The sequence below is a fragment of the Vulpes vulpes genome, chromosome 1 (genome assembly GCF_048418805.1).
Source record: "Vulpes vulpes isolate BD-2025 chromosome 1, VulVul3, whole genome shotgun sequence".
NCBI classification, from domain to species: Eukaryota; Metazoa; Chordata; class Mammalia; order Carnivora; family Canidae; genus Vulpes; species Vulpes vulpes.
Window position 1 is genome coordinate 161,439,117 of NC_132780.1, and position 26,657 is coordinate 161,465,773.

The 26,657-nt window shown below is 34.4% G+C and overlaps 1 protein-coding gene across 4 annotated transcripts in view; it reads left to right on the plus strand.

Annotated features, from left to right (window-relative positions):
* COL19A1 (collagen type XIX alpha 1 chain) overlaps positions 1-26,657 on the plus strand; it is a 312,174-nt gene that overhangs the window by 168,372 nt on the left and 117,145 nt on the right. For all 4 annotated transcript variants that reach the window (XR_011996755.1, XM_072735110.1, XM_072735118.1 and 1 more), the window contains one exon: positions 649-702. Coding sequence is in view for 3 of the 4 variants with exons in the window: in XM_072735110.1 (XP_072591211.1) it covers positions 649-702 (54 nt within the window). In the remaining variant the exon portion in view is untranslated. The remainder of the gene's footprint in view (positions 1-648; positions 703-26,657) is intronic.

A 26,657-nucleotide genomic window follows, 5' to 3' on the forward strand; every position in this document is an offset into this window, starting at 1 on the left:
TTTCATGCTGAGTAAGAATTTCTATATAAAAGTACCTGTGACATTCAGGAAACTTGACTTACAGATTAACAGCACTTGGGATTTCCTGGGTCTTTTTTAAAATCTGAAAAAATCACTAATTTTTTTCTGCCTCCTGATAATGTTGTGAGAGAGTATTAAATAATGTCTCTGATATCAAAAATTAAATGTTGTGAAAAGACATATGTTGAAGCCAATGTTATAATCATGGGTTTTTTGGAGGATACTTAGAAGAGATACTCTCAACCAAAAAATGTGGCTGTATTTATAGAGTTCAAATATTGAAAGGACATTTTTTTTTCTGCTTGCAAATATTGTTACTACTTATTTATGGTAGTTTGGTGAAACATAGTTCTGACCATATGGGAGTCAGAAAGGAAGGAAGTCTGGAGTCTGGAAGTGAACACTGGCCTCACACCTGGTTTGGAATTGCTTTTTTTTCTTCTCTGGAGTTAGCTCCAGAGACAAATCAGTCACAGAACAATTTATCATTATTAATATATTACAGGGTCTCAAATCACTTTAAAAGTTTTTTTAATCAATAAGATAGGTATTACTTTTCACAACATTCTTTGTGAGGCAGGTGTACTTGAAACAGTTATTAACATATGTTCTTTCTGATCCCTATAGGGTTCCTTGGGTATACAAGGCCCACAGGGTCCACCTGGAAAAGAAGGTCAGAGGGTAAGTAAACTTGGAACAACTGGCAGGCACTACTATCTCAGGGCTTACTTATTTCTGAACATTAATAAAAATAACCCCAAAATATAACAAGCAGATGGACATAAGGAGAGTATTAACTATCCAAAGGCTGAAATTTGAGATTTTGACAGAGCTTTTGCAATCCAGAAAGTTCTATATACTTTCAAGATTGGCAGCACAAATGTAGAGATATAGTTGAGGTGAAATGAATTAACTGTAATTTGATCTGGGGCACATTGGTCATATTTTGGGGTTTTTGAGTTAAGCTGATCTTTGCAGAGTTAAGTTGATGAGTATCTTTTGGAGTTCTCACCTGTTCATGAATACTGTAAAGACTGTGGATATTAACTCCAGTCTTTAATTGAATTAAATTATTGACATTAGTGATGCTTTGTAATTCTTTTCTTTTTTTTTAATTCTTTTTTTTTTAAATTTTTATTTATTTATGATAGTCAAAGAGAGAGAGAGAGAGAGGCAGAGACACAGGCAGAGGGAGAAGCAGGCTCCATGCACCGGGAGCCCGATGTGGGATTCGATCCCGGGTCTCCAGGATCGGGCCCTGGGCCAAAGGCAGGCGCCAAACCGCTGCGCCACCCAGGGATCCCTGTAATTCTTCTTTCATTACAGTTTACTGCCTTTGAGATAAAATATGTAGTAAGTGAATAAATTGCAGTTGCAATAGTTAGTCTTGCCTTCCTCCTGTAAAGGGAACCCCTGCAATGATAATGGATAAGCTTCACTTCAGTAAGCTTCACTTTCAGTTGTGGAGCATCCCATATAATGGCTTATTGTTCTTACTATTTTTAAATCATATTAATGGTTTGAAACATTTTATGTGCTTGTTTATATTATTATTATTAATAATTTTTGTTACCTTATAGGTGAGGATTATATGACTCAGAGTTTAGATGATTTGCCTAAAGTCAAAGAGCTAATAAAAAGTAGAGCTAGGATGTGAATATGAAGCTTCTGATTCTAAATCCCACATTCTCTTTTAGTGTCCTGGATATTAACCTGAAATCTCTTTTTTAGTCATTTTTGTTTATAATTCCCAGTTCTGTCCTCTGGCAAATAAGTCTTTTGCCTCAAGTATATCAGAATTCTTCACATATTTGGGAACCAGTGGTGTAGTTTACCAAGGCTTACCTTTTATTAGATTAATAAAATCCCATTTCTCTTAATTCTCTCTTATATGGATTCCTGACTCCCAGCAGCTGATAGTATTTCCCAGAAAATACTCATGGACTTTCAGGGGGTATCAGGAGTGGCATTGAACATGTGTGGTCTTATCTAGGGCAGAGCAAAATGTGATGAGTATACCCTTGTATTATAGACAATATACTTCTGTTGGAGTTTAAGATTGAGCTGATGTGCTTCTGTGTATTTTTTTTAAATTTTTGATGATACAATTAAGATTTGATTTGGACAAAAGTCAAAATTAAAAACTAAGAAACTCTATGTTTACTTTTTTATTCTGAATGGCTAGTTTAGTGAACACAAAAGGGCTTAATAGGCTTTGATGGTTAAGAAAATAAAAGGAAAAGTTTTGTGAATAATGGCTAAGATTTATGGGCTACTTATAATGTGCTAAATGCTTCATATTATTATTTCATTTATTTATTTCTCACAGTAGTTCTATGAGGTATGTAATACTATCATCCTCACAGAGAAACTGAGGTTTCTTTAAGCAACTTGTAAAGGACAAATTGCCAATAAGTGGAACTATGCTGATATCTTAAAAAAATATTTATAAGATAGTCCTATTTGAGTTCTGCTCCCCCAACAACTGTATATACAACTATTGTTTCCCCTTTGGCTCTCCAGCACCTCTATTCAGGAGTTCATTAATCTACCTAATCAAAGTTTAAATAGTGTCAGGGAGAAAAATAGAAAATTACTTATCTGGACTGAGGCTTTTAGTCTGCCTTAAGCACTTAACTCATTGGGAACAGAAGACCAGAGGAAATTACCTTGTGAAGTTAATTTCCAGGCTGCTTCTTCTGTTTTCTCCCAACTATCGCCAAGATGTCTAATTACATCAAAGGCCATGTGCCTGAGTTAATTTCTATGTTCAGCATCCAGAGGACACTTCCTTTCTAGTAACTCTCCTTTCCTAGTAACTCTAGTAACTGAATGATAAATTATACCTCCTAATTAATATCCAGAATATATAAGGAACTCATGCAACACAATAGCAAACCCCCAGTAACCCAGTTTAAAAATGGGCAAAAAACCTGAATAGACATTTCTCAAAAGAAGACATACAAATGACCAGCAGGTACATAAGAAGGTCTAAACATCACTAATCACCAGGGAATGTAAATCAAAACCATAATGAGATGTTTTCATATCTGTTAAAATGGCTGTTATCAGAAAGACAAGAGGTAACAAGTGTTGGTGAGGATGAAGGGAAAAGGGAACCCTGGTGCACTCTTGGTGGGAATGTAAATTGGTGCAGCCACTGTGGAAAAGAATATGGAGTTTTCTCAAAAAACTAAAAATACAACTACCTTATAACCCAGCAATTTCATTTATGGGCATATATCCAAAGGAAATGATAATTTCAAGGAAACATCTGCATTCTCATGATATGCAAAACAACTTAAATGTGTATTGACAGATGAATGGATAAAGAAAATGTGATTACAAACATACATACACACAAGTGCACACAATGAAATATTATTCAGTCTTAAAAAAGAAGGAAATCTTGCCATTTGTGAGCACATGGGTGAACATGGGAGGACATTATGCTAAGTGAAATAAGCCAGAAACAGAAGGACAAATACTGCATGTTCTCATTTATATGTCTAAATCCAAAAATGTCAAATTCATTGACACCCACGCTGCCCAACTTTGTACACTTTTAACAACATCTCCCTCTATCCCCCTCATCCCAGCCCCTAGTAATCACCATTCTTTTCTCTCTCTCTCTCTCTGTGTGTCTCTCATGAATAAATTTTTTTTAAAAAAAAGGATATATCCAAAAAAAGTGTACAAAGTTTTAGTTATGCAAGATAAATAAGTTCTGGAGATGTACAACAGTGATAGTATAATTAATATTGTATTGTATACTTGAAATTTGCTAAAAGGGTAGATCTTAAGTGTTTTCACCACAAGAAAAGGTAATTATGTGTGAGGTGAAGGATATGTTAATTATCTTGGTCATGGTGAATAGTTCACAATGTATATCAGATCATCAAATTGTATACCTTAAGTATATATAATTTTAGTCCACTGTAATTCAATAAAGTAGAAAAGCATAGTAATAAACAGATTTTTAGTTTCAATTCCCAAATCTTATACACCATAGGAGGTTTAAGATGGAAATTATAGAGCTAAGTAGGTGAGGTTAGGCCAAGGGCATTATATCTGAATTATTCTCCTAAGGCAGAGTTGTTTGTGGGTGTGTGGTAAGAACATTTGACATGAAATATACCCTCTTAGCAAATGTTTAAGTGTGCAATGATAGTGTACTTTTGACTTGTACTGATATGTGGTCAATTTCGTGTTCCCTCTCTTCTTTTAATGAAAACTTCTGCCAAGCCAGATGGTCATCCATCCTGTTGTACAGTTGCCTTTTTGAATCACAGAGAAGAAACTGATCCTTGTCATTGTTAAATTTCCTCTTCTGGATTTTAGTCTCTAACATCATTCTATTAGTTTTCTTTTCCAATGAAATAGCTCCCAGCTTTATGTTACCTTAAAATTTGATAAGCCTATCCTTTAAGTCTTCTTGCAAATCTTTTTTTTTAATTTTTTTTTATTTTATTTATTTATGATAGGCACACAGTGAGAGAGAGAGAGAGAGAGGCAGAGACATAGGCAGAGGGAGAAGCAGGCTCCATGCACCGGGAGCCTGACGTGGGATTCGATCCCGAGTTTCCAGGATCGCGCCCTGGGCCAAAGGCAGGCGCCAAACCGCTGCGCCACCCAGGGATCCCTCTTCTTGCAAATCTTTAATAAACCCTGAACAGAATAGAACCTGATAATTTCACATAACACCAGCAAAGGCTACCATTTTGATTACCACTGATGTTCTTGAGGCATGATTAAATCATGTGCAAATACATTAAACTCTACCTCCTTCCCACCCACATTTCTTAATTTGGCTTGTAAGATAATTATGAGAGTCCTTGTCAGATACTGGCTGAAATGAAAAAAAATATTCCAATGAGGATTTTTAAAAATAATAATGCTTCAAATTGAAATTGTACTCTCTCAAAGCTTGCATTTCAGAGGAAGGAGGATTAAAGAATAAATTAAATTCATGTATTCTTTGTGACAAGATTATGGAGGAACATATTCAAATTATAAAGTTCAACCACTACTTTATGCAAATTTACTCCATTTATAAATATGTATATTTCCAATAATTTAATATTACTTTTATTTTTTATCTTCTATCAAGAGTAATAGTGTCAGAAGTTAAAGAATGTAAAAGTATTTTATGAATACAGTTAGGCATGGCTTGTCATTATTGCTATCACCTTTCATAAGTACCATATTTATTGAGAAAAGAAGCTGGAATAGATATTATTGACATTATCCACATTTACAAATTATTATTTCAAGTACAATCCATGATTTATTCTGCTTTATAAGCTACTTAAAAGGGAAGCAAACTAATTTAAGAAATTAGCATTCTTACATATTTTCAGTTAGGTCAATCTTGGTGCTACCGTTTCTTCTCTGCTCAAGAATTAGGTAGCATTCAGCTCTTTTAAACATATTAATTTGCTTGTATGTATATGTGTGTGCATACACACATACTTATACACACATACTGCAAGCTAAGATCAAGGCCAGTAGTTTTTCCATTTCACTGAAGCTTGAAATAGAAAACAATAGGAAAATCTGTGAATTTAAAATTATTTTTTATTGGCACATTGTCAACAAAACTCTTATATTTTGATTGCAGGTGTTTGACCAGGAGGGATTTGCCTATCATTAAATTAACTGAAATGATGTATAAAATATGTGGCAAATCTTATACATCTTACTCCTAGTCAAAGATGTCTTTAATGAAAGCAGAATATTTAATTTTAAATGAATCATTGACTTCTTCATTTTCCTCAATGGTTAAATAGGTAATAACTTTTGCTCTACCAATATCTCACAATTATGGTTAGTTTCAAGCATAGGTGTCACAGAAATAGAAAAACAAATATAGGTATCACATTTAAACATACTTTTAAAATATCAAACAAAATAAAAACATGTTAATATAACTATTGTTATTTTTATTAAGCCATACAGATTCTGATTGATAAATTTATTTTTCTCTTTTACCCTTTGTGTATAGTTTTCTATGAGCACAATAAGAATACTTTTTCTCCAAGAAATACACCAAAATTCTGTTTCAAATTTGTATTAGTTGATTGTATTCTTTTCACTGACTTTTAAGCTGCTAAATCTTATATTATAAGGTGTTCATTCAATGAAATATGTAGCAGTATGCTTCTCGTACTTAAAAGCTTCTCTTAACCTCAATAACATTTGGTGGAAATATATATCTGAAATGTTTGGGGCTTTTTTTCTTAACCTCGTGATTTTCTTCCTTGATTCCATCATAGGCCATTATATAAATATAATATATATATTATAAATATATATAAATATAATATATATATATATTTAACTTTGTTATCTTTTCAAAGTCCTACAGATAAAACTTTTGGCTGGCACATTTGTAAGTCTCACATCCTTATAGATTAACACAATTCTTAAAATTCAGTTAATGTTTAGCACTGACCCTAAGGCACAGGTAAGAGTATATCAGAGAGAAGTAAAGGAGAATAGGAGGGGGCCAAAAAGATGTCCAACCCATGAGGAGGTCAGAAGGGCCATAATAAGGGCCAGGACACTGCAGAGACCAAGAAGTTAACAGAAGAGCATTTCAGGATGCATGGGGGTTGAACAGGATTCAAATTTGGAACAATGTCAGAGGAAAAATGTTGGATAAAAGTAGAGGTGGCTGAAATTGGTGCCAGCTGAGAGAGAAGTTTTGTTGAATAATCAAGAGAGCATTAGAAATGAAAATTGCAAGAAAGGGGTGAATTGTGAGGACAGAAGACAGTAATGGGGAATCTGGTGGAGGGGTAAGGACAGGAACTGGATAGAAGCCCAGAAAAGTATTTTAGTGAAAAGTGGGGTATTTCAGACAACTGAGCATTTTCATAGAAGTTTATATTAAATATCTCAAAAGAACTGGTGTTTATAAAAGTTCTCCCTAAGATGTAGATTCTTGCAGAGATTCCTAATATTCTTAATAGAATTTCCCAAAATATATAAAAAATATTATTTTAATGTGACCTTGGGTTTTTCCTCGTTCATCACATTAAGAGTATGTCTGAACAGTCTCAAGGTTGGCATAAACTACCATGAACTTTTTCAAGAAATCATTCTAGGTCTCTGAAAAAAAAAAAAAAAGACAAAACAGAAAAACATTTTCTTGGGGAGTCAGCTAGTTACTATCTCAAATAAAAGTTTACTTGGTTGGACCAAGATGATACCTCACTCATGCATTTTTTTGTTGCTTGATTACGATTTTGATCTTGAACAGAAATTTTATAGTAAAAAATAATTCTTCTTTTTTTTAGGGTGGCTTATTCCACAGTACATTATGACCTCATAGTTCCAATGAAGTGAGTTCAGAGTCTGGTAGAAACCACTAACAATTGTCTATAGTTGGGATTAAATTATTTTACATGGGCTTGGATTTTAAGGAGGAGCCTGATAGAGAAAAGAATGAATAATGATGAGTTTCCAGCCTCAGGAAGTAATTTGGTTAGTTGCACATCATGATGAAAAAGAAATATAAGACTATCTTCTAATCTTTATGTATTGAAACTGACACTGACCTTTAAAATGCACAGTGAGTGTATCCATAATACTGCTCACTCACTAATGCTATTACTGGTATCATGTACCAAAAATTTGTATTGCTAAAAGGAAAAATTCAACAAATTTTTAAATAATTGTTTTAATTCTGGTTGTCGGTAGAACATAAATACAGGGAAAAAGCATCTTCTTTCTTTGCTTGGATCCATATGTAAATATGTATATATAAATGTTGTAAATAGATCTTAGAAGTTCTACATTCTACAAATAATAGTTTGTGTTTATTGCACAGGTTTTAAGCTTCCTGGCATACTGATGACATTTTTTCTATTTACTTCCTTTGAAATTTCCTAACAATTTCTCCTTAAGAATTACCTTGAGAGTTTCTTAAAAATACCATCTTTGATCCTTCGTAGCTGGTTGCTACGAAGTTGTGTACCTTATCCAGATTCCAAGGGCTATGCAACTTTTCCCCAATATCTCACTTGAATGTACAAAACCAAATATAAATCTCAGAGAATAAAAATGATCACATTTACATCTATCCTTACACTTCTATTTGCAAAGCTCCATAGGATACTTTGGGGAACCTTCACTATTATTTCAATATCTGATACTGCTATCTCTGTCTTTATTTGCTGTCTTTCTAGAAACTCATTTATCATTTAGAATAATCTATCCCCAGTTTACCTATAAGACTATTAAAATTAACACTTATAAAAGTTCAACATTATATAATTGAGAAAACTTACTGAGTTAAAATAGTCACTTTGGGAGAAAAAATATATACTGTAATATGATTCCTACCGTATATAAAAATCATATGATGGTTTATTTTGCATTTATATTCTTTTTATATGAAGTACCATTTCTACTAAGAATGTAAAGCATTCAAACATTATAAGTGTCTATGTCATTATATATCTCATATACAGATTTTGTACATTTGTTATCTGACTTTATTCAGTTATTTTTATGTGCTTTGGGTGTTTTATGTGTGTATAAATTAAGTAAATATAAAGTCATCTATATGCTTTCATTATTTTATACCCTATTTCAAAAATTGAGAAATCAGAATAGAATATAAGAAGAGCATAGTAGTCTTCTTACTTTTATTATATGATACATTTCTTGGAGCAAAAGTGTATATTCATGATTTTGCATATTTCTTCTGCTTGTCCTAACTGATGAAGTCCCCATAGCAAGTGATTCATTATTAAGTATGTGACTTCATCAACTGATTACATAATAAGGTATGATTTAATGCTTGTGAGATTTTTTAATATTGTCAGTTAGATACTTCTCAGGATATACAATCAGAATTTCAGAGAATATTTTTTTTTAAAGTTCAAGGAATGACATTGGTGTTTTATCTGAAAATTTGTACTTCACTATTTTCTCCTAGTGTCCTGCCACCCAGTTACTCCTGCTCACAGTAGCTTGGTGTCCATCAAAGCTACATTAAATATAGTTGCGGAAGCCATAGAGTAAAGCAGGAAGAAGTGAGAGAGGCTAATACATGTAAATGTCAAACAAATGTTCACAAAGGGGTAGTTGTATAGCAAGGACAAGAACTCTCTACTTTTGCCTCACACTCTAACTGGTAGGAAAGGTAAAGGAACAAAAAGACATTGGGAGACAACTTCTAGCTCAGTCTAATTAGGATCTGGTGAAAAAAGACATAGTATGAGATGTAGCCCAGACTTTTTGAGAACAGGCCACTGCTCAGATAAGTATCACAGCTAGTTAATGACAGTGTGCCTGGGGTCCATTGTGGTAAACTTCACTCTAATTAGTGAGTCTCTGCAATTCACTTGAAGCAGAAGACACAAAGTGCCCTGGGAAGGCTGTAACAAGAAAAAGAGATTGTAACCAATGGTTTTATTATAGTAATACTTACTTATATAGATCGTTAAACCACAAGGAACTGAGGTTCTTATTCATTTAAAGAAAGAGTCAAGAAAGAGTCAAATGACACCATTTATATTGCAACAGAATCGCTTTATCAGCTGTTATTGGATTAATACAGACTCTGATTCTGAATGGCTTATTTATTTATTATTTATTTATTTATTTATTTATTTATTTATTTATTTAAGGCCCAAGACCTGGTGTCTGCTGTAGAAGAAGCACACCATCTTATGAGGCTCCTTTGAACTAGAGACACACAGTCCCTGAGGCCCACACAGGCAGGGAGCTCCTTCAGAGGATGGGTTTTGGGGCCCATTTCAGGGACATCCAGTTGTCAGATTTTAGAGCTGAAAGGCATCAATATTGTCATTCTAGTCCACCAAATAATGAAACTGAGGTCTGGAAACATTCAACAGTTCTTCAAGGCTTCAGGCTATTAATCTCTAACTATTCTGTATAATAAGAAGCCCTTACTGTCTGTTTTGTGGTTCCATTCTAAAACCCAGATTTTCATGTCTTTAAAATGGAGAATATTGGGAATTTGACCAAAGCCATTTATTTTGTTCATTAAAACCACACATTATAAAGAGACAAATGTAGATAGGTACAGTTGATCCTTTTGTGGTCTCCACACATCGTAAAGAGTGAATATTCTGTGCCCATGCCCTGCTTATCCAGCACCAACAGTTGAGAACAAGCATTGGCTGGTCAGTGGGGAACTGGGGGCAGGAGGTGGGGGTGGGGCAGAGAGTCAGGTCTGTTCTTTTTCCAGCTGTGGGATTGGATTAATTTGTGAGTTTAGGCAAATCATTCAAGATTCTAATCTAAATTTATCTGTTTCATCACAGCTTAGCCCTAGGCATGTTAGGAGACTAAGCCAGGAGCACTTTGAATGCAGTCTGATGACAGGTGTTCTATGAATGAATCTTATAAATATAAACTACCTAGTCAAAGAAACACTTAAAGAGAATGGAAAAGGAGAAGGCACTTTCCACTAAAGTGACAGTATGCTAAATTCCTGCATCAGTATCGTTATTCAGAACATCACACTGAACACGTTAGTAGCTATTTGGTACATTTACCACTGGGAATGTCAAGTACAAAGCTATTTATCCATTTGGCACACAGTGAATATATATGTAGGTAGCTGCCAAAACCAAGAATTAATTACAAGTTATTAATCAGCTTGGGAAATACAAACATATAAGTTTTCAAAAATGCAAAATGTTTGGATTATGAAACATTTTTATAGCCTAATGACTTTGAAAGCCAGCATTATGTTTCTAGTAAACAATACAAGACCTCAACTTTATAAAATTCCATAGTATTTTGAGTTACCTTGGGTAGTAGCACAGAATTCTGAAAACAAATTTAATTTTATGGAACTTTATTTTTTTCAATATGTTATATTTCAATTTTCAGGGGAGAATAGAGCCATTGTAAAATAAATGTGATATAACAATTATAGGAAAAGTTGGAAATGTCTCTTTTATGGAATATAAGTAAATTATACAGTATTCTTATTTCTAAATTCTTGGCCTAATAGCATTTAAAATAGTTCTTGAATTTTTCCAGAAACAGCCTAGAACCTACTTTTCCTAATTTTCCTTAAAAAAAATAGTAAGCTTTTACTTGGATTTTTTTCATGACTAGTTATAGGTACATTTGACATCTGTTTGATATTTTTGATAAATTCAGCAAATCATATATATGTGTGTGTATATATCTGTGTTTTTATCACACTTTTAAAATTCATAAGAGTATGCAACATGCCATATTATGTTGTTGTTCATCATCTGCAATTCTAAAATCACTAAACTGTACACACCTGAACACAAGCAAGGATTGTTGTTTGTATTTGCATTGTTAGAGATATTAACAGTGCATCTATGGGACTGTGAAAAAGAATATCTCAACGTATATTTAATGCCCCAAATGCACATAAAATTCAACAATATAAACACATATAATTTATGTAAATTCAATAATATTTTATTCAATAATAATAACGCCACCTTAAGAACATTAACTGCAGAAAATATGATGAAAAGAGCAAAATACCATTGAAGGAAATATCACCCCACTTTCTGTTATAGTGAGGGCTGTCCCTACAGATTGTCCACTGGCCTTGTGTTTTCTACAATATTCCACATCTCTTGTGAAGAACATTTTAATAGTATGCATATAAATCATGTTTAAATTTAAATTAAACATTTCAGTTATATACTTATTCAATCATGTTTATGGTTTATCTTTAAAAGAATTTGAAGGTTTATAAGTAAACCTTCTCTATACTGGGAAGAAAAGACAAAAGCTAATTAATAAAAAGTTGGAAAAAGAAGAAAATAAGTAAGAAGGCCTATTTTGAGAGAGGCAACTATGTTTGAAAGAAGACCTTCTTTCTGATAGATCTGAAAGCCTGTTTTATTTACTTGAGAAACATTTGAATCCCTGTTTTATGTGAGGTACCATGGAAGTTGACTTAGGTCATTTTTCCCTAAAAGCAGTATCTAGATGGAGTTTTTGTGTACCTGGTTTTCAGAAGAAACTTGTAAGAGTGAAGGAAGCAGAAAAAGGAAGAGGAAGACTGGAAAAATGTGCTTTCACAAGTCTAGTCTTGGCCTGATCTGATCCGGTAACCTGGGGCACCAGAGAATTTATCCCTACATTGGAGAAGGAGGCAAGGCTTTGATACCCAGCAGCCACAGGGTGGGGAGAAGGCAGTACCTTCTGAGGTATCTGCAGTCAAGGCAGTTCTGTAGACTAAGGCAGTCTCGAGAGGAGCACAGGTGAAAGCCATTGGCAGCCAGCGCCCACGGTAGCTGGTCACTGAGTCTGATAACAACAACATCTGCACCCAGAAGTGGAATAAACATCATCCTTAATATTACCAGTGCAGAGCCCTCAATAGTTTTTGAGGAGAATGAAAATAAAAGAGTGATTAATATTAACCTCACCATTAGAGAGATAGAGATAGGGAGACAGGGAGACAGAGAGTGTGAGTATGTTTTATATTGGAGCAAATGATAGAACTATTTTTTAGTCTAATCAATAAGTAATAGAAGGCTAAACTCAGCTCATGCTTATAAAAATAATGTGAAATGACCAGATGGGACAGACATTAAGGAGAGAGAATGAGCAGAAACAAGGCAATGGACATAAGTATTAAAAGTGGTGACTAAAGTATCAAATCTGAAATGGTGATAATGCGTTTAACCAAAGTAAAAAATACTAAAGAAAAACATTCTTTTGGAGATGAGTCAGTTTCAAGTCTATAGCATTAGAACTGCCAAAAGGATCTGCAAATGGAAATGCATCATCCCACTAAAAACTAGGTTGAGATCATAAGGAAAAGGACAGAGCTCTCTGTTAGAAAGTCATCAGTTGATGGGTGACAAAGCCACCAGAGTAGATAGGATGGCTAAGGGAGAGAATGTAGAAAGAAAAGAATGGAGGATAGAACCTTGTAATTAGAGTAAACTATATATAGGGGTAGGAAGGTGAATGAGAAAGTTAAAAGTATAACTGACCCTTGAACTACATGCGTTTGAACTGTGTAGGTCCACTTAATTACATGGATTTCTTTGATAAATACAGTCCTATAAATATATTTTCTCTTCCTTATGATTTTCTTAATAATATTTTCTCTAGTTTTATTGTAAGAACACAGTATATAAATATATGTAAAATATGTGTTAATCAACTGTTACTGTTATCAGTAAGCCTTTTGGTCAATAGTAGGCTATTGGCAGTCAAGTTTTGAGGGGAGTCAAAAAGTTACACACAGATTTTCATCTATGTGGGGACCACTGCACCTAACCCCTGAGTTGTTCAAGGGTCAACTGTATAGACTGTAAAGACAAAAAGAATAAGAGAAAAGTTCTGAAAAGAAGAGGATGGTCAACTGATTAGAAAAGCTTCACAGTCAGGGAGGATGGAGTCTGGGGAAAAGCTTTTGGTGATCTGGAACAAGGCTGTTTTTAAGAGTGGCTGTGCTGGGCAGAGGCAGATGTGACCTTTTATGAGTCTTGAGAATAGAGTAGTTATTGAGAAAGTAGGGGATTATGGACTGTTCTTTTCAGAAGCTGAGGTATTGGGTTCCCTGGGTGGCTCAGTCAGTTAAGCATGACCTTCAGCTCAGGTCATGATCCCAGAGTTCTGGATGGAGCCCTGCATCAGGCTCCCTGCTCAGCAGGGAGTCTGCTTATCCCACTCCCTCTGCCTGTCACTCCCCCTGCTTGTGCTTTCTCTCTCTCTCTGTGAATGAATGAATGAATGAATAAATAAATAAATAAATAAATAAATAAATAAATAAATAAATCTAAAAAAAAAAAAAACAGAAGAAGCTGAGGTATAAACAGAGATGGTATAAGAACACCTTCAGAGAGGTCAAAGAAAAGTTTTTTGTTGTCATTTTCTTTTGTTTTGTAATTGAGTACATTTATAAACTTAGACAAGTCACCAAATAGGGAGAAGCTGCAATTGCAAGGAACATGAAACAATAATAAATAAAAGACAAGGCACATGTGTCAACATGAGTCAGCACCTCAACCTCAAGGACATGTCAAAAGAGAGGAGGGGCATGAGTGCTCCCTTGGGGACAGAGTAGGAGTCAAGGCATTCTGCATATTTATCTCAGACAGAAAGAATTTTTCAGCACTAGAAATGACTTAATAAAACTTTTGCTGTTTAAAAGTGGCATTGGTCATAGTTTGCAGGCAAGTAAAGTTTATAGCAACTAGGTTTTTCCTCCATGAACAACAAGCCCAACTCACTCAAGTAAAAGCAATGAGAAATATAGAAATAGAGTAAGCTAAACTAAAAAAAAATTAAAAAGGTAGAAGGTGGGGCAGGACATTGCATCTGTTAGTGTAACTTCAGAATGTTACTATATTAAGCAGCTGATGAAGATGTAGGCATTTCCTTGACCCTTTCTATCTGTGACTCTTTTCCTTTGCAAGTCACCGGTGGTACCTGACAAGAGCTTCTGTTATCAGTCATTTGTCTGAATTCATTTCTTTTGTTGTAAAAAGCCATTTTGCTAGAAAACAATTCTAACTTCTTAGAAAATTTTGTTTTATTGGTATAATGTAAATGATGTCAGAGTAAAATACTGCCAAAATCAAATTGTTCTTATCTTTATTTCTTTTGGCAATTTTTCACTTTTTATATCTCTACACACATTCCATAAACTGTCATTTATTTTTTTCTCAAATGATATAAAATTTCTGAAACATGCTAATCAAGTATAATTCCCAAGCTAGGAAATGTCAAGGGACTGATTTACTATATAAGTAGTCCTGTCTGTGTCTTTTTATCAATAAATCCTTGGGGTTATAATTATAAATTTTTGTATACCATACTGCTAACTTACTATGGGCTTAAAATCATTTTCATTAGGAGCCGATGGAAATGAATATGGTGTGTTTCTTTGCAATTGTTGCCATAGAGATAAAAACCTTTTCAAAGTAAAATGAGGATGGCATAAAAATTACTAATTCAAAAGAAGTTGTGCTTCTAATTTAATTTTGAAAATGGTGCACTATTCCCTTTCTTTTTTATTTTGTCAAAATTGCCTGAGTTGAGTGTGTCTAATATACTTTCATTAGATAATTTCTAGTATAAGAAAAACTGAAGCAAATAATGAAATAGGTAAATTCCCAACAGCATTTAGTGGGATGATACTTTCATTTTTAATCTTTTATTCTTAAGATTCAACAAAATTCCTAATTATGTCCCTCATGCTCCACCTCCATACTCCTTCTTTATATCTTGCTATTTAATTTCAGGTCTAATTACCTGTAATGGGTCTTCTTAAAAACAAACAACTTGCTTTCTTTTTCTACCACATTATTTCTAACAATTAGGCACATTTTCTAACAATAACACGATTACAAAGATAAACAAATTTATGAACCTCAAATCTTATTATTGTTCATGTTCAGATTTTGAAAGTCTTGCAGGCTTCCCTTGAAAAATCAAATTAGAGCACTCTTGGAAAATATTCTATGACTTAGAATTGTTTTACTTAAGCAACTTCATTTTGATTCTGTTACAAAAATGTCAGCAGCATCACTTTCTGGAGACGTTGGAATGAGTTAAACCAACACTAGGACAGAGGATTAATTAGGTAGAGAAGTGTCAGACAATGAACCAAGACTGCCGTGGACGATGTGCCTACAGTATGCCCACATGGGGGAGCTACGTAAGGGAGAAAGACGAAAAAGGGACAAAGGTCAGAGAAAATAGACTCTGCTTTATCTGTATTTTCCTCATAACTAACTGCGTTTGCTTTCTTTTAAAGCCTAGAACACTGTTCACCTAGACAAAAAGCATTTGAAAAGAAGTAGAAGAATTGAAAAGATGGTCTCCATGAAAGAGATAGGAGTTAATAAACTGTGGATGCTATATAATACAATGCTATTCAAGTATGGTGCTCAGACAAGGTGATACTGCACCATAATAGTACAGAAATTAAAAATACATGTTTAGAAACTTTTATAACAATTTAATATTGCTATGTATTCTAAACACATGATTATTGAACTCATCCAGTAGGCTATAAATGAATTGTGTGCTGTTGAACTACACAAGAGTCACAAGGGTGCTAAGTGCCTACAAGTCATGAACAGTAGGGCCACACCAAAACATGTGACATTTTGAGGTTAGCTCATCAACTGTAATCCACAAAAAAAAATTTGAGAAAATATGATCATTTATTTTTTATAAATTATTTTAAGTTTTAATCAAGTTAGGGAAGTAAAATTTGTATTATTTATTTTTGACCCCAACTAACTAATAGAAAAGCAAGCTTCACAGGAGTTTTTGACATGTATTTTCATCAGAAATAAACTAATTGCTGACAATAAATGTGATTTCAAAGAAATAAAGATCAAAAGAATTAATATTAGTTTTATTATGAAGTATGATCACTCATATATTGAGTTCAGTTTATTGATGGTGAAGTATGAAAACATGTCATGTCATTTACTGAGATGGGCTGGCTGATATAGCAATGAATCCATCAAAACATATGCAACATTCATACACAAAACATAAGTTCAAAAACAAAAGCATTTTGAAAGGTTGAACACTGATGTAAAAAGCCAGTTGAAGCAAATGTTCAATACTTCGTATTTATTTTTTATTTTTTTAAAAGATTTTATTTATTTATTTATGAGAGACACACAGAGAGAGAGAGAGAGGCAGAGACACAGGCAGAGGAAGAAGCAGGCTTCATGCAGGGAGCCTGATGTGGGACTCAATCCCAGGACTCCAGGATCATGCCCTTGGCCAAAGGCAGGCGCTAAACCGCTGAGCCACCCAGTGATCCCCCAATACTTCATATTTAAACATTAATGCCTTGTAGAGGTCTTAGATAGTAGTATTTTAGATTGCTGAGGCAAAAATAAAAGTACAATTGATAAGGCATTAGTGAAAGATGACATCAAGGTATTTGCTTGAAAATATTGAGTGAATATGTATGTCAAAGATCACATGGCTTGACATATTTTTTAAAAACTAGGTAATATCAACTCAAAGGACAAATAAAACTAGCAAGCTATTTTTACTTTGTCTTGACAAATGCTGAAGTAATGCTCATGTGGCAGTTCTTTTGCCATATGTGCAATTGTACATGATGGCAATATAAGGAAGAATCGTTTTCTTCAGCTTCTTTGCCAACAAATATGACTAGCTCTGAGCTGTAGAAAACTATGAAGAATTACATTGTCCACAATTGGGGTTTAGAGTTCAATTTTTGTATAGAAGTTTGTTTCGACAACACAGCTATAATGATAGGAAGGTATTCCAGAGCAGTTACCCAGATTAGGAAGATTGCGCAAAATGTAAACCACTTATTGCTTCCTTCATCAGGATTTTCTTGCTAACAAAGACAATGAAAACAAGCTAAATGAAACAATAGGCCTAATGATTGGTAAAAATTGTTAATTTGTAAAGATTAATATGTTAAAATTGAGATTATTAAAATTTTGAGATAGTATTTAAAATGGTCAAAACAACTATTCTTGCATACTGAGTTATGATTATTGAGGAGAAAAAGTTTGTCAAATATTTTAGAATTATAAAACCAACTCATTGTTTCTGCAAGGTAAGAAATCAGTGACTCAACAGCACTTAATATTGGGGAAATGTAAATCAAAATCACAATGGAATATCACATCACCCCTGTTAAGAGTGGTTCTCATCCAAAAAGAAAGAAAGAAAGAAAGGAAAGAAAGAAAGAAAGAAAGAAAGAAAGAAAGAAAGAAAGAAAGAAGAAAGAAAGAAAGAAAGAAAGAAAGAAAGAAAGAAAGAAAGAAAGAGTGAGACAGAGAGATAATAAATATTGGTGAGCATACTGAGAAAAGAGAACCCTTTTGGACTATTTGTGGGAATGTATATTGATGCAGCCACCGTAGGTTCCTCAAAAAGTAAAAAATAGAACTGCCATGAGCCAGCAGTCCCACTTCTGGGGGAAGGAAATGAATATCCAAAGGAAATGAAAATATTGAAAATGTATCTACACTTTCATGTTCATTGTTACGTTATTCACAATAGCCAAGATAGAGAAAAACCTAAGTGTTATCAGCAAGTGAATGGATAAAGAAGACATAATGTATATATACCATGAAATATTAGCCACTAGGAAGGAGTCTTCTATTTAAGACAACGTGGATGGACCTTGAAACATTACACAGCAGTAAAATAAGTCAGACAGAGAAAGGCAAATACTGCCTGATATGACTTATACATGGAAACTAAAAAAGCTGAAAACATAGAAACGGACTAGAATGGTGGTTACCAGGGACTGTGGGGTAGGGTAAGTGAGAGGGAAAAAAAAAAACAGTCCCCATCATAGAGTTAGAGAAGTACTGATTTCGTGAGTTACATTGACTTTAGGCTAAAACTGTAACAAAAACTTTATCACCAGTAGAAAAATTCCTTTTAATTAAGTATTGCTAATGGAGCATTTAAAGTAGTTCAACCTTGTAATAATGAAAAGAAATGTGCAGTTAGCCAGGTTAACGTATTTTACTGTCTGCTCTGCTTTATTCCTGGGTACCTATGTTAATTCTTCTGGAATCTAAATGCAGGTCAAGACAAGGAGAGGAGCTAAAAGTCATTTTGTAAATGGAATCTCTAAAAAGTATTCTAAAAGGAAAGAAGACTCACTCTTGGTTGATTTTCTCCTTGGGAAGAAGAAGATAAAAGGGAATAATGAATGGGTAAAATGTGAACAATAGTCTGACTTACCTTTGTAAGATCTGAGGATCCATTTTAACACAAAGGAGTTTATTGGGCTCTAGGGTATAGCCCAATTAAAAACGCAATTGTGTATTGGATCTAGGTGCATAGACAGGCAAACAAGATACAGTTAAAGGTATCAGGTAAGGATCTATAAGGATAACTTACTTGGTAGCTGAGCTTAGGTTCATGCTGACTGGTTTTCTTTAGGTAAGACGAACATGCCTAATTTTAGCATGGCTAAAGCTGACCTGTCACAAAACTGCAAAATTTTGGACCATCTCATTAGTTGTTGGTGCTATATTACACCAATAATATAACATATATATATATGCAATATTACAGCAATAAAAATAATATGTATGGTAATCTTATATTATTATCCTGGTTACAACATCCTTCTCTGTTCAGAGTTTTTTCTTTTTTCTGTTCAGGATTATTATCTCCATTTTTCAAAAAGAACACTGAGGCTTAAAAAAGTTAAAGAGCAAGTTAAAGAGTCATGGAGCAAAAACAAAACAAAACAAAAAACAGTTGGGTTCTAACACAAATCCATTGCTAAGTTCTGGTTCGGTAATAGCCAAGGTTTCCAAACTGTGTGACAATCCATTAGTGAGTCAGAAATCAATTTAATAGGTCCTAATAAGACTTTTTTTAAAAAAATAGAGTATAACAAAATATTCAAAATAGTTTAACCAATGTAGTGGGAAATTAATGACACCAGATGATACTGATTTTGTACCTGATACTGGTACAAAAGCTTCTCTGTCTCTTTGTCTCCGCCCAGCCCCCTCTCTGTCTGGGGCTGTCTTGATTTATTTCCCTACTTACACCTTCACCTTGCGCACATGAATGCTAGCTGGTAGGTGGAAGTGATCCTTTTGCCATAGAATGGCCCTGGTGGTTAGCCAAAGCAACCCACAGAGCTTGCCAATGGAAGGAGGGCCATTCATCATTTGATAGATTCATATCTTATATGGAGATCTGGTTGCCTGAACTTTTTATTAATAAAACGTTAACCTCTGCATCACTTCACCAATGCAAACCCTCAAAGATCTAGAGTTCTGGAATCCTGCAGGCCTCTGGATAAGCCCAGGTTCTGTGACTCAGGGAATGCTATCCATCCTCTCTGAGCCTGGGTTCTTCAGCTATGCAGTAGAAATGACACTAACGATGCCTAACCTGAAGTGATGATTAGAAAAACATACATGGAATGTAGCCAGGACAGAGCCTGTCACATGGCAGGTGCTCATTAACTGCTAATTATGATATCACACTTACAATATTAATTTCCAAGTATTTGAGCACAGTGAAATCTGTTAGCATTAAAACCATGGAAAAGATTTAGTGGTTCTTTTAGCATCCCAGAGACTTTTGTGGATTTGTCACCTAATACATTTGCCCTGAAGAAGTGCAACCAGTCAACAGGTGCTTGGGGACTGAAATCCAGCCTGTGCCCCACTAACCAACTGTGTGCCCCCTTTTTTTGGCTGCAGCCACCAGGAGGAAGGCTGTTTCTTTCTCATCAGCACAAAAGTACCATATCAGCTAACTGGTGGCCCTGTCTCCTGGGACATCATCACTTATCACAATCCGATGGGAGCTCGGAAGTGCCATCTGGTGGACTTTTCCATTTAATAAAGTGCTAGATGAATAGACTTTTACTATAATTGGCTCTCCCCAAAACATTTCTATTTCTAGAGGTATTACAGAACAGTTTGGGGAGGTTCTTCTCTTTGTCATCATATAGACACATGTAAAGACCAGCAACATATCATGACTAAATTATTTATAGTAGAGGTTGACAAGTCTTTTCTGAAATGTTTTATGGACTGCAAACGTTTCATAAGGATTCTTCATTCTTTCTCTTTCCATTCCTTGATGTTATGAAATATGACAAAAGGCTTTTTTAAGGTTTCCATCTATCTAACTTATTGAACATGGATATTCTATTTCAAAGCTCTAAGAAACTGATACTTTAGATCAGTAGACCAGATTTAATTCAGCTTGTTCAGTTTACATTTTAAACTCCATTTCAAAAATATTTGTAATTATTGTGTTGTTAGAGATACTACTAATGTTTCGTGTAACTGGAAGTCCTTACTTATGATCCCCAATTAGATATTTGTAAATTTAGCTGCATGAATTAAAATATTGCAAGTGAGTTATGCTATTACAGAACTTACCATATGTTACTAATTGAATTGGCATTTTACAGGGTGAAGGTTTTCTAACAGAGAAAAAAAAATGGTGCTAAATTCCTGAATTCCTTGGGCCATTAGTTCTTTCCTTGGATGAAAGACTTGAACAACATTAGACTCCAATATACAAAACCTGAAAAAACACAATTGAGACTTTGCCTTGTAATATAATAAATAGCCTTGTACTTTTTGTACTTCTATATTTTGCTACTTTGGAAATGTTTTCCTTTGGAAATATCTACACAAAAATACACACACACACACACACACACACTCCCAACAAAGATAGAGTACAAAATTACTGAGTACAAAAATGTTAAAGAGCACATATAAAAATAATTTTTACAAATTTCAAAATATGACACTATTAGTATATATATATATATATATATATATATATATATATATATACATGTATGTGCATGTATTCTTTTAAAGAATTGTAGACCACAAGGATAACATCAAACTCATGTGAGTAGTTACACCTTGAGAGTAGTGAGGGAAATAGGACTGGAGGTGGTCCAAAAGTACTTCCATTTAATCTGTAACATTTTGCTCATTTTAAAAAAGATTTGAAGAAAGTATTACAAAATATTACCAATAAATTCTATATCGTGGGGAAATAAATCATTTGTTACATTACTTTTTTTATATAACATTTTAAAAATTCTCAGCAAAATAATTTTCAGAGTACTCAAGAGGGTTTTATCTTGTATTCCCTACAATAACAATATTAAAAGAAATAAAAATAAAAACATCACTAGATCCTAAAGAATTTTTGAGACATAATTAATTTCACAGTTTAGATATTTTTCTTTGTCTAAAAAGTATAGTAATGAATGAAATCACACTCTTTTTTTTCATTAGCACGAGTTCCTCATTTGTCCAGTATCTTTTCAATAAATTACACTTTTTTTCCTCTGATAAAGTTTCATTTGATATAAAATGTGTCATTTTGAGATAGTACTTTTGCACTTTCTTTTGGGTGTTAAGATATCCCTTCTTTTACAAAATGACATTGGCATTTGTTCTTTTATTAGTCCCAGTTTGACATACTAAAAAGTTGGCTACCATATATTGGCCCCCACAGATTTTGCACTCTGGCATCCTAAAAGTCTAGAGGTTATGAATCCATTCTCTTAGTATGTTCAACAAATTACACTTAATTCCATTTTAATTGTTAGCTCAGTCCAAAAATAAGAACAAATATTTATTGAGCACATACTGTTGGCCAGGTACTATTGTAGACATTGAAGATAGAACAATGAAAACAATAGACTGAGAGCCAGCAAACCACCCTTGGTCCAAATCTGACCCACCATCTGTTTTTTAAATAAAGTTTATTTAAATCCATGCCATACCACTAGGTATGGGCAGCCCCGGTGGTGCAGCGGTTTGGCGCCACCTGCAGCCCAGGGCCTGATCCTGGAGACCCGGGATCGGGTCCCACATCGGGCTCCCTGCATGGAGCCTGCTTCCCCTCTGCCTGTGTCTCTGCCTCTCTCTCTCTCATGAATAAATAAATAAATAAAATCTTAAAAAAAAAAAAAAAGAACTAGGTAGCTGATGCTCTCCTTACATATTTTCTATGGCTGCAGTACAACAATAGAGTTCTCCATACCATTCTTTGGTACAGAAGTTCCAAGTTTTCCAAGACAGGTTAAACTGCATTGAGGCATGGAGAAGATAGTTCAACACATTTAGATGTAACTGATTGTGAATCAGTTACATTCTTGGCAAATATGAAGGAAAAATATATCCCAAATACTCTTTTTAAAATTTAGTATCATGATCAACCTACTTGGCCTAAAACAGAACCTTATATAGAATACACTAACACTACCATGTCATCATAGCTGATTTATGGGTAAGATAGGTCCACAGAAATAGTGATAATATGCACTCATCAGCTACCTAGTTCTTTTTTTTTTAAGATTTTATTTATTTATTCATGAGAGAGAGAGAGAGGCAGAGACACAGGCAGAGGGGAAGCAGGCTCCATGCAGGGAGCCCGATGTGGGACCCGATCCCGGGTCTCCAGGATCAGGCCCTGGGCTGCAGGTGGCGCCAAACCGCTGCACCACCGGGGCTGCCCATACCTAGTTCTCTTCTCTTCCAAGCATGGGTAAGGACTGGTTGAATGACCCGCAGAGTTGGAACTGAAGTTTTCAAACGTAAACAACACTTTGCCTAAGAAGGTGGTATTCATAGCTTTGGCCTCAACCTCTAAATGAAATGAATATTCTATCTTGACTTTTTTTTAGTAGAGTTGACACACAATGTTATATTAGCTCCAGGTGTACAACATAGTGATTCCACATCTTTGTAGTTATGCTGTGCTCACCAGAAGTGTAGCCATTATCTGTCACCGTACAACACCACTACAGTATCACTGACTAGATTCTCTGTACCCTGTTTTTTTATCCCTGTGGCTAGTTCATTCCATGAATATTTAGATTTTACAAGGGGCAAACTAGAGCCCTTACTCAGAGTAAAAGCTGAACTCCCTACAACGGCCTACAGGATTCTGCTCCACAGGCCCCATAGACAATACTTCCTCTCTCCTCTCACACCATTATAGCCTCACTGACTTCCTACAGTTCCTTGAAATTTCCACCTCAGGCCCTTGTACTTGTTTTCCCCAGATTTCCATGGAGCCTCCTCCCGCAACAATTTTAGATCTTGGCTCACAGGTCATCTTTGCAACACAGCATTCTCTGACTTCCTCACAATACTCCCTATCCCTTTCTCCTGTTTTCTTTTTGGTTGCATCTGTCACCATTGACCACACTAAAACTTACTTATTTTGTCATTGTCTCTGTAAGATATTTTAAGCTCCACAAAGGCAGCTTTTTATTCTTATAAGGTAAATGTAGCTAAGGCTGAAAGATTATATGACTTGTCAGATTTGCTTAGCTCATAGATAAAAGGGAAGGTACTAGTGATCAGGTCTCTGGCTTCTCAAACAATGCATATTGCTTTTCCATCCTATTATTGTTAAGCCAATGATCACTTATTTTTGCCATAAATATATGAGAGTTAGAATCTATATTCACCTTAAGTGAATATATACCTTTCTACATAATATAAAATATGACCATGGACAACCAAGTACACACATATTTAAAGTATGCCAAAATAGAAATATTCCTACTCTAATAATCTAAAGCCATTTTTGTCCACGTGTCACACAACTTCCAAATCTTGAAAATAATGGTTAATTATAACTCTTTTCTTGGATCTCTTAAGCAACCTTAATTTTTTTGTGTGGAAAAAAAACCCTTTATACAGAGGGAAAAAGAGAAATGCTCTAATATTAGATTATAAACTCCTCAAGGGTAAAGTCTGTGATTTTCTCTTTAATCTCCAATAATCAACGTATAGTAGACATTGTAAGTAATAAGTAATAAATTTACAAATGCTTATTACTGATATAAGATTATGTGTTTACTTTGTTTTCAGAATCATTTGTGTTTTTCCCTGGTAGTTCATTTCTCATTAAGGTAGTAAACAAATCTGTAGTTTTGATCATTTGCAATGTTATTTCCTTTGTAGTTTTAGTTATTGATGTTTCTGGAGGATTTAAATTAATGTTCTGTCTTCAGGAGCCCAGACATCCAAATGAGCCTAGTGAACATTACCATATAATTATATGTTTAGAATCACAAATACAAGTGATTGGGTTTTTCTCTTTGCCTCTGGAGATCTTGATATCAATAGACCCCATCCTCATATGTTCTCTTCTTTTAATGGACTTAACTATTTCTTCAATATGATTTTACCTCAATAATAAGATAAAAATACTGTATATGAGAAAAAAAATAATGACATAACTATTTACATTTATATTTTTTCCTCACCTGTTGAGTTCTCAGCCATAATCCAACAATAAGGGCTTTCTGTCTTTTATTAGCCTTTCAGGATTCATTTGTAAAGTCATTGGGACATTTGGTCATCTATTACTTTGAGACATCTTTGTAGCTTTGATTCTATATTATAAAAGCCATCTGAATGATGAAGTTATTTCCCAATAAGGACTCTAAGTTATTGATTTATCATAATATAAAAGATATTATAAACTACATTTGTATATTTCTATGTATTAGTTGAAACATATTTTTCCCCTGCAAGGTCTTTCACTTGAGTTAGGCCAGCTAACTGACATATTGCTCATTAATCATACATATTAACTAGAGTAGTTAAAGCTTTAAAATCCAACGTACCACTCTGTCCACAGGGACTAGTTCTTGTTTTCTAAATGTGATGACATATGCTTCAGACACTGCTAATTAGGTCTTTCCCTTGAAAATTCATCCTGACATGTTTCAAGAACATCTTTTCCCCTTGAGTACTAGTTCATTAAATTATTAATATCCTTGTATAAGTCTTCCAGGATTACTTACACAATGCAGCTTTCTCTATTTTAAAGCCACAGTTCACAGTGAAAGATAAAATAGATCTCACATTCTTATATATCTTCTTTTCCAGTCTAAAGCAATGGGTTGGGTAAATATCAGAGAATAATAGATCTTATATTCAGTAACATAAAATGTTAATGGAAGGTAAAAAATGTTTTGTGCATGTAAATGGAAGTGTGTATTAGGGTTCCCCAGAGAAATAGAACCAACAGTGTATGTATACATAGAGTTTTTTTAAGGAATAGGCTCACACAGTTACAGAGGCTTAGTAAATACAAAATCTGTGGAGTTGGCAGGCAGACTGCCGAGGGCAGCCTGCTGATAGAATTCCTTCTTGCCAGGGGGAGGCTAGTCTTTGTTCTATTCAGACCTTCTACTGATTAGACAAGTCTCACATTATGGAGGACAGTCTGCTTTATTCAAAGTCCACTGATTTAAATGTTAATCTCACCAGAAAACAAAACAGAACAAAACACATTTGCAAAAACACCCAGAATAATGTTTGACCAAACATGTTGGTACCATGGCCCAGTCAGTAAACATCATAAGATGATATACAGATAATCAACATCTTATTATCTGCATAAATGGAAGGAGGTATTACCATAAGCAACCTAAGTCAGATAACCTAAATCAGTTCTGTTGAGCCCCTGTATTAAATGATGACTTTATAGTGATTTTACCTTACTGCCTATTATCTACATAGACAGGTACCTAGATCAACCTCTATTATATGACTTTTTAAAGACAAAACTTCCAGTAGCTTCTCATCATAATCAAAATAAGAAAATTTAGAACCCTCATCATAATCTATAAGGTCCAGCATAATCTGGCCTGCCTACTACCCACCCATAGGCTTGCTCTTCTCTAGCTACCTGTGTTTCTTGCTCTTCCTTGAACAAGCCATACTCAGGGCTTGCTTTCTGCTGTTCCCTCTACTGAATGCCCTTTCTCAGGCTTTACATGGCTCACAGACTTACTTGGTTCAAGTGTCCAATTTTTCTATCCAAAACTGCACATCTCCCTTATATAAACTTATATTGTTCACCCTGGTTTTTAAAATAATTCTTATTGCTATCCAAATTTCATATCTCTATTTGTTTAATTGTCAGATATGCAGTAAGTATAACATAGTGGTAATGATCAGAAATCATATAGCCAAGTTGCCTGGATTCCCAACTTTGCTGCTTACTAACCATGTGCTCGTAGGCAAGTTGCTTGGCACTTGGTTACCTCATCTGTAAAAAGCAGAGATACCTCAAAGGTATTCTGAAGACTTAATGAATAAATAGATGTAAATTGCTTAGAATGGTGTTTG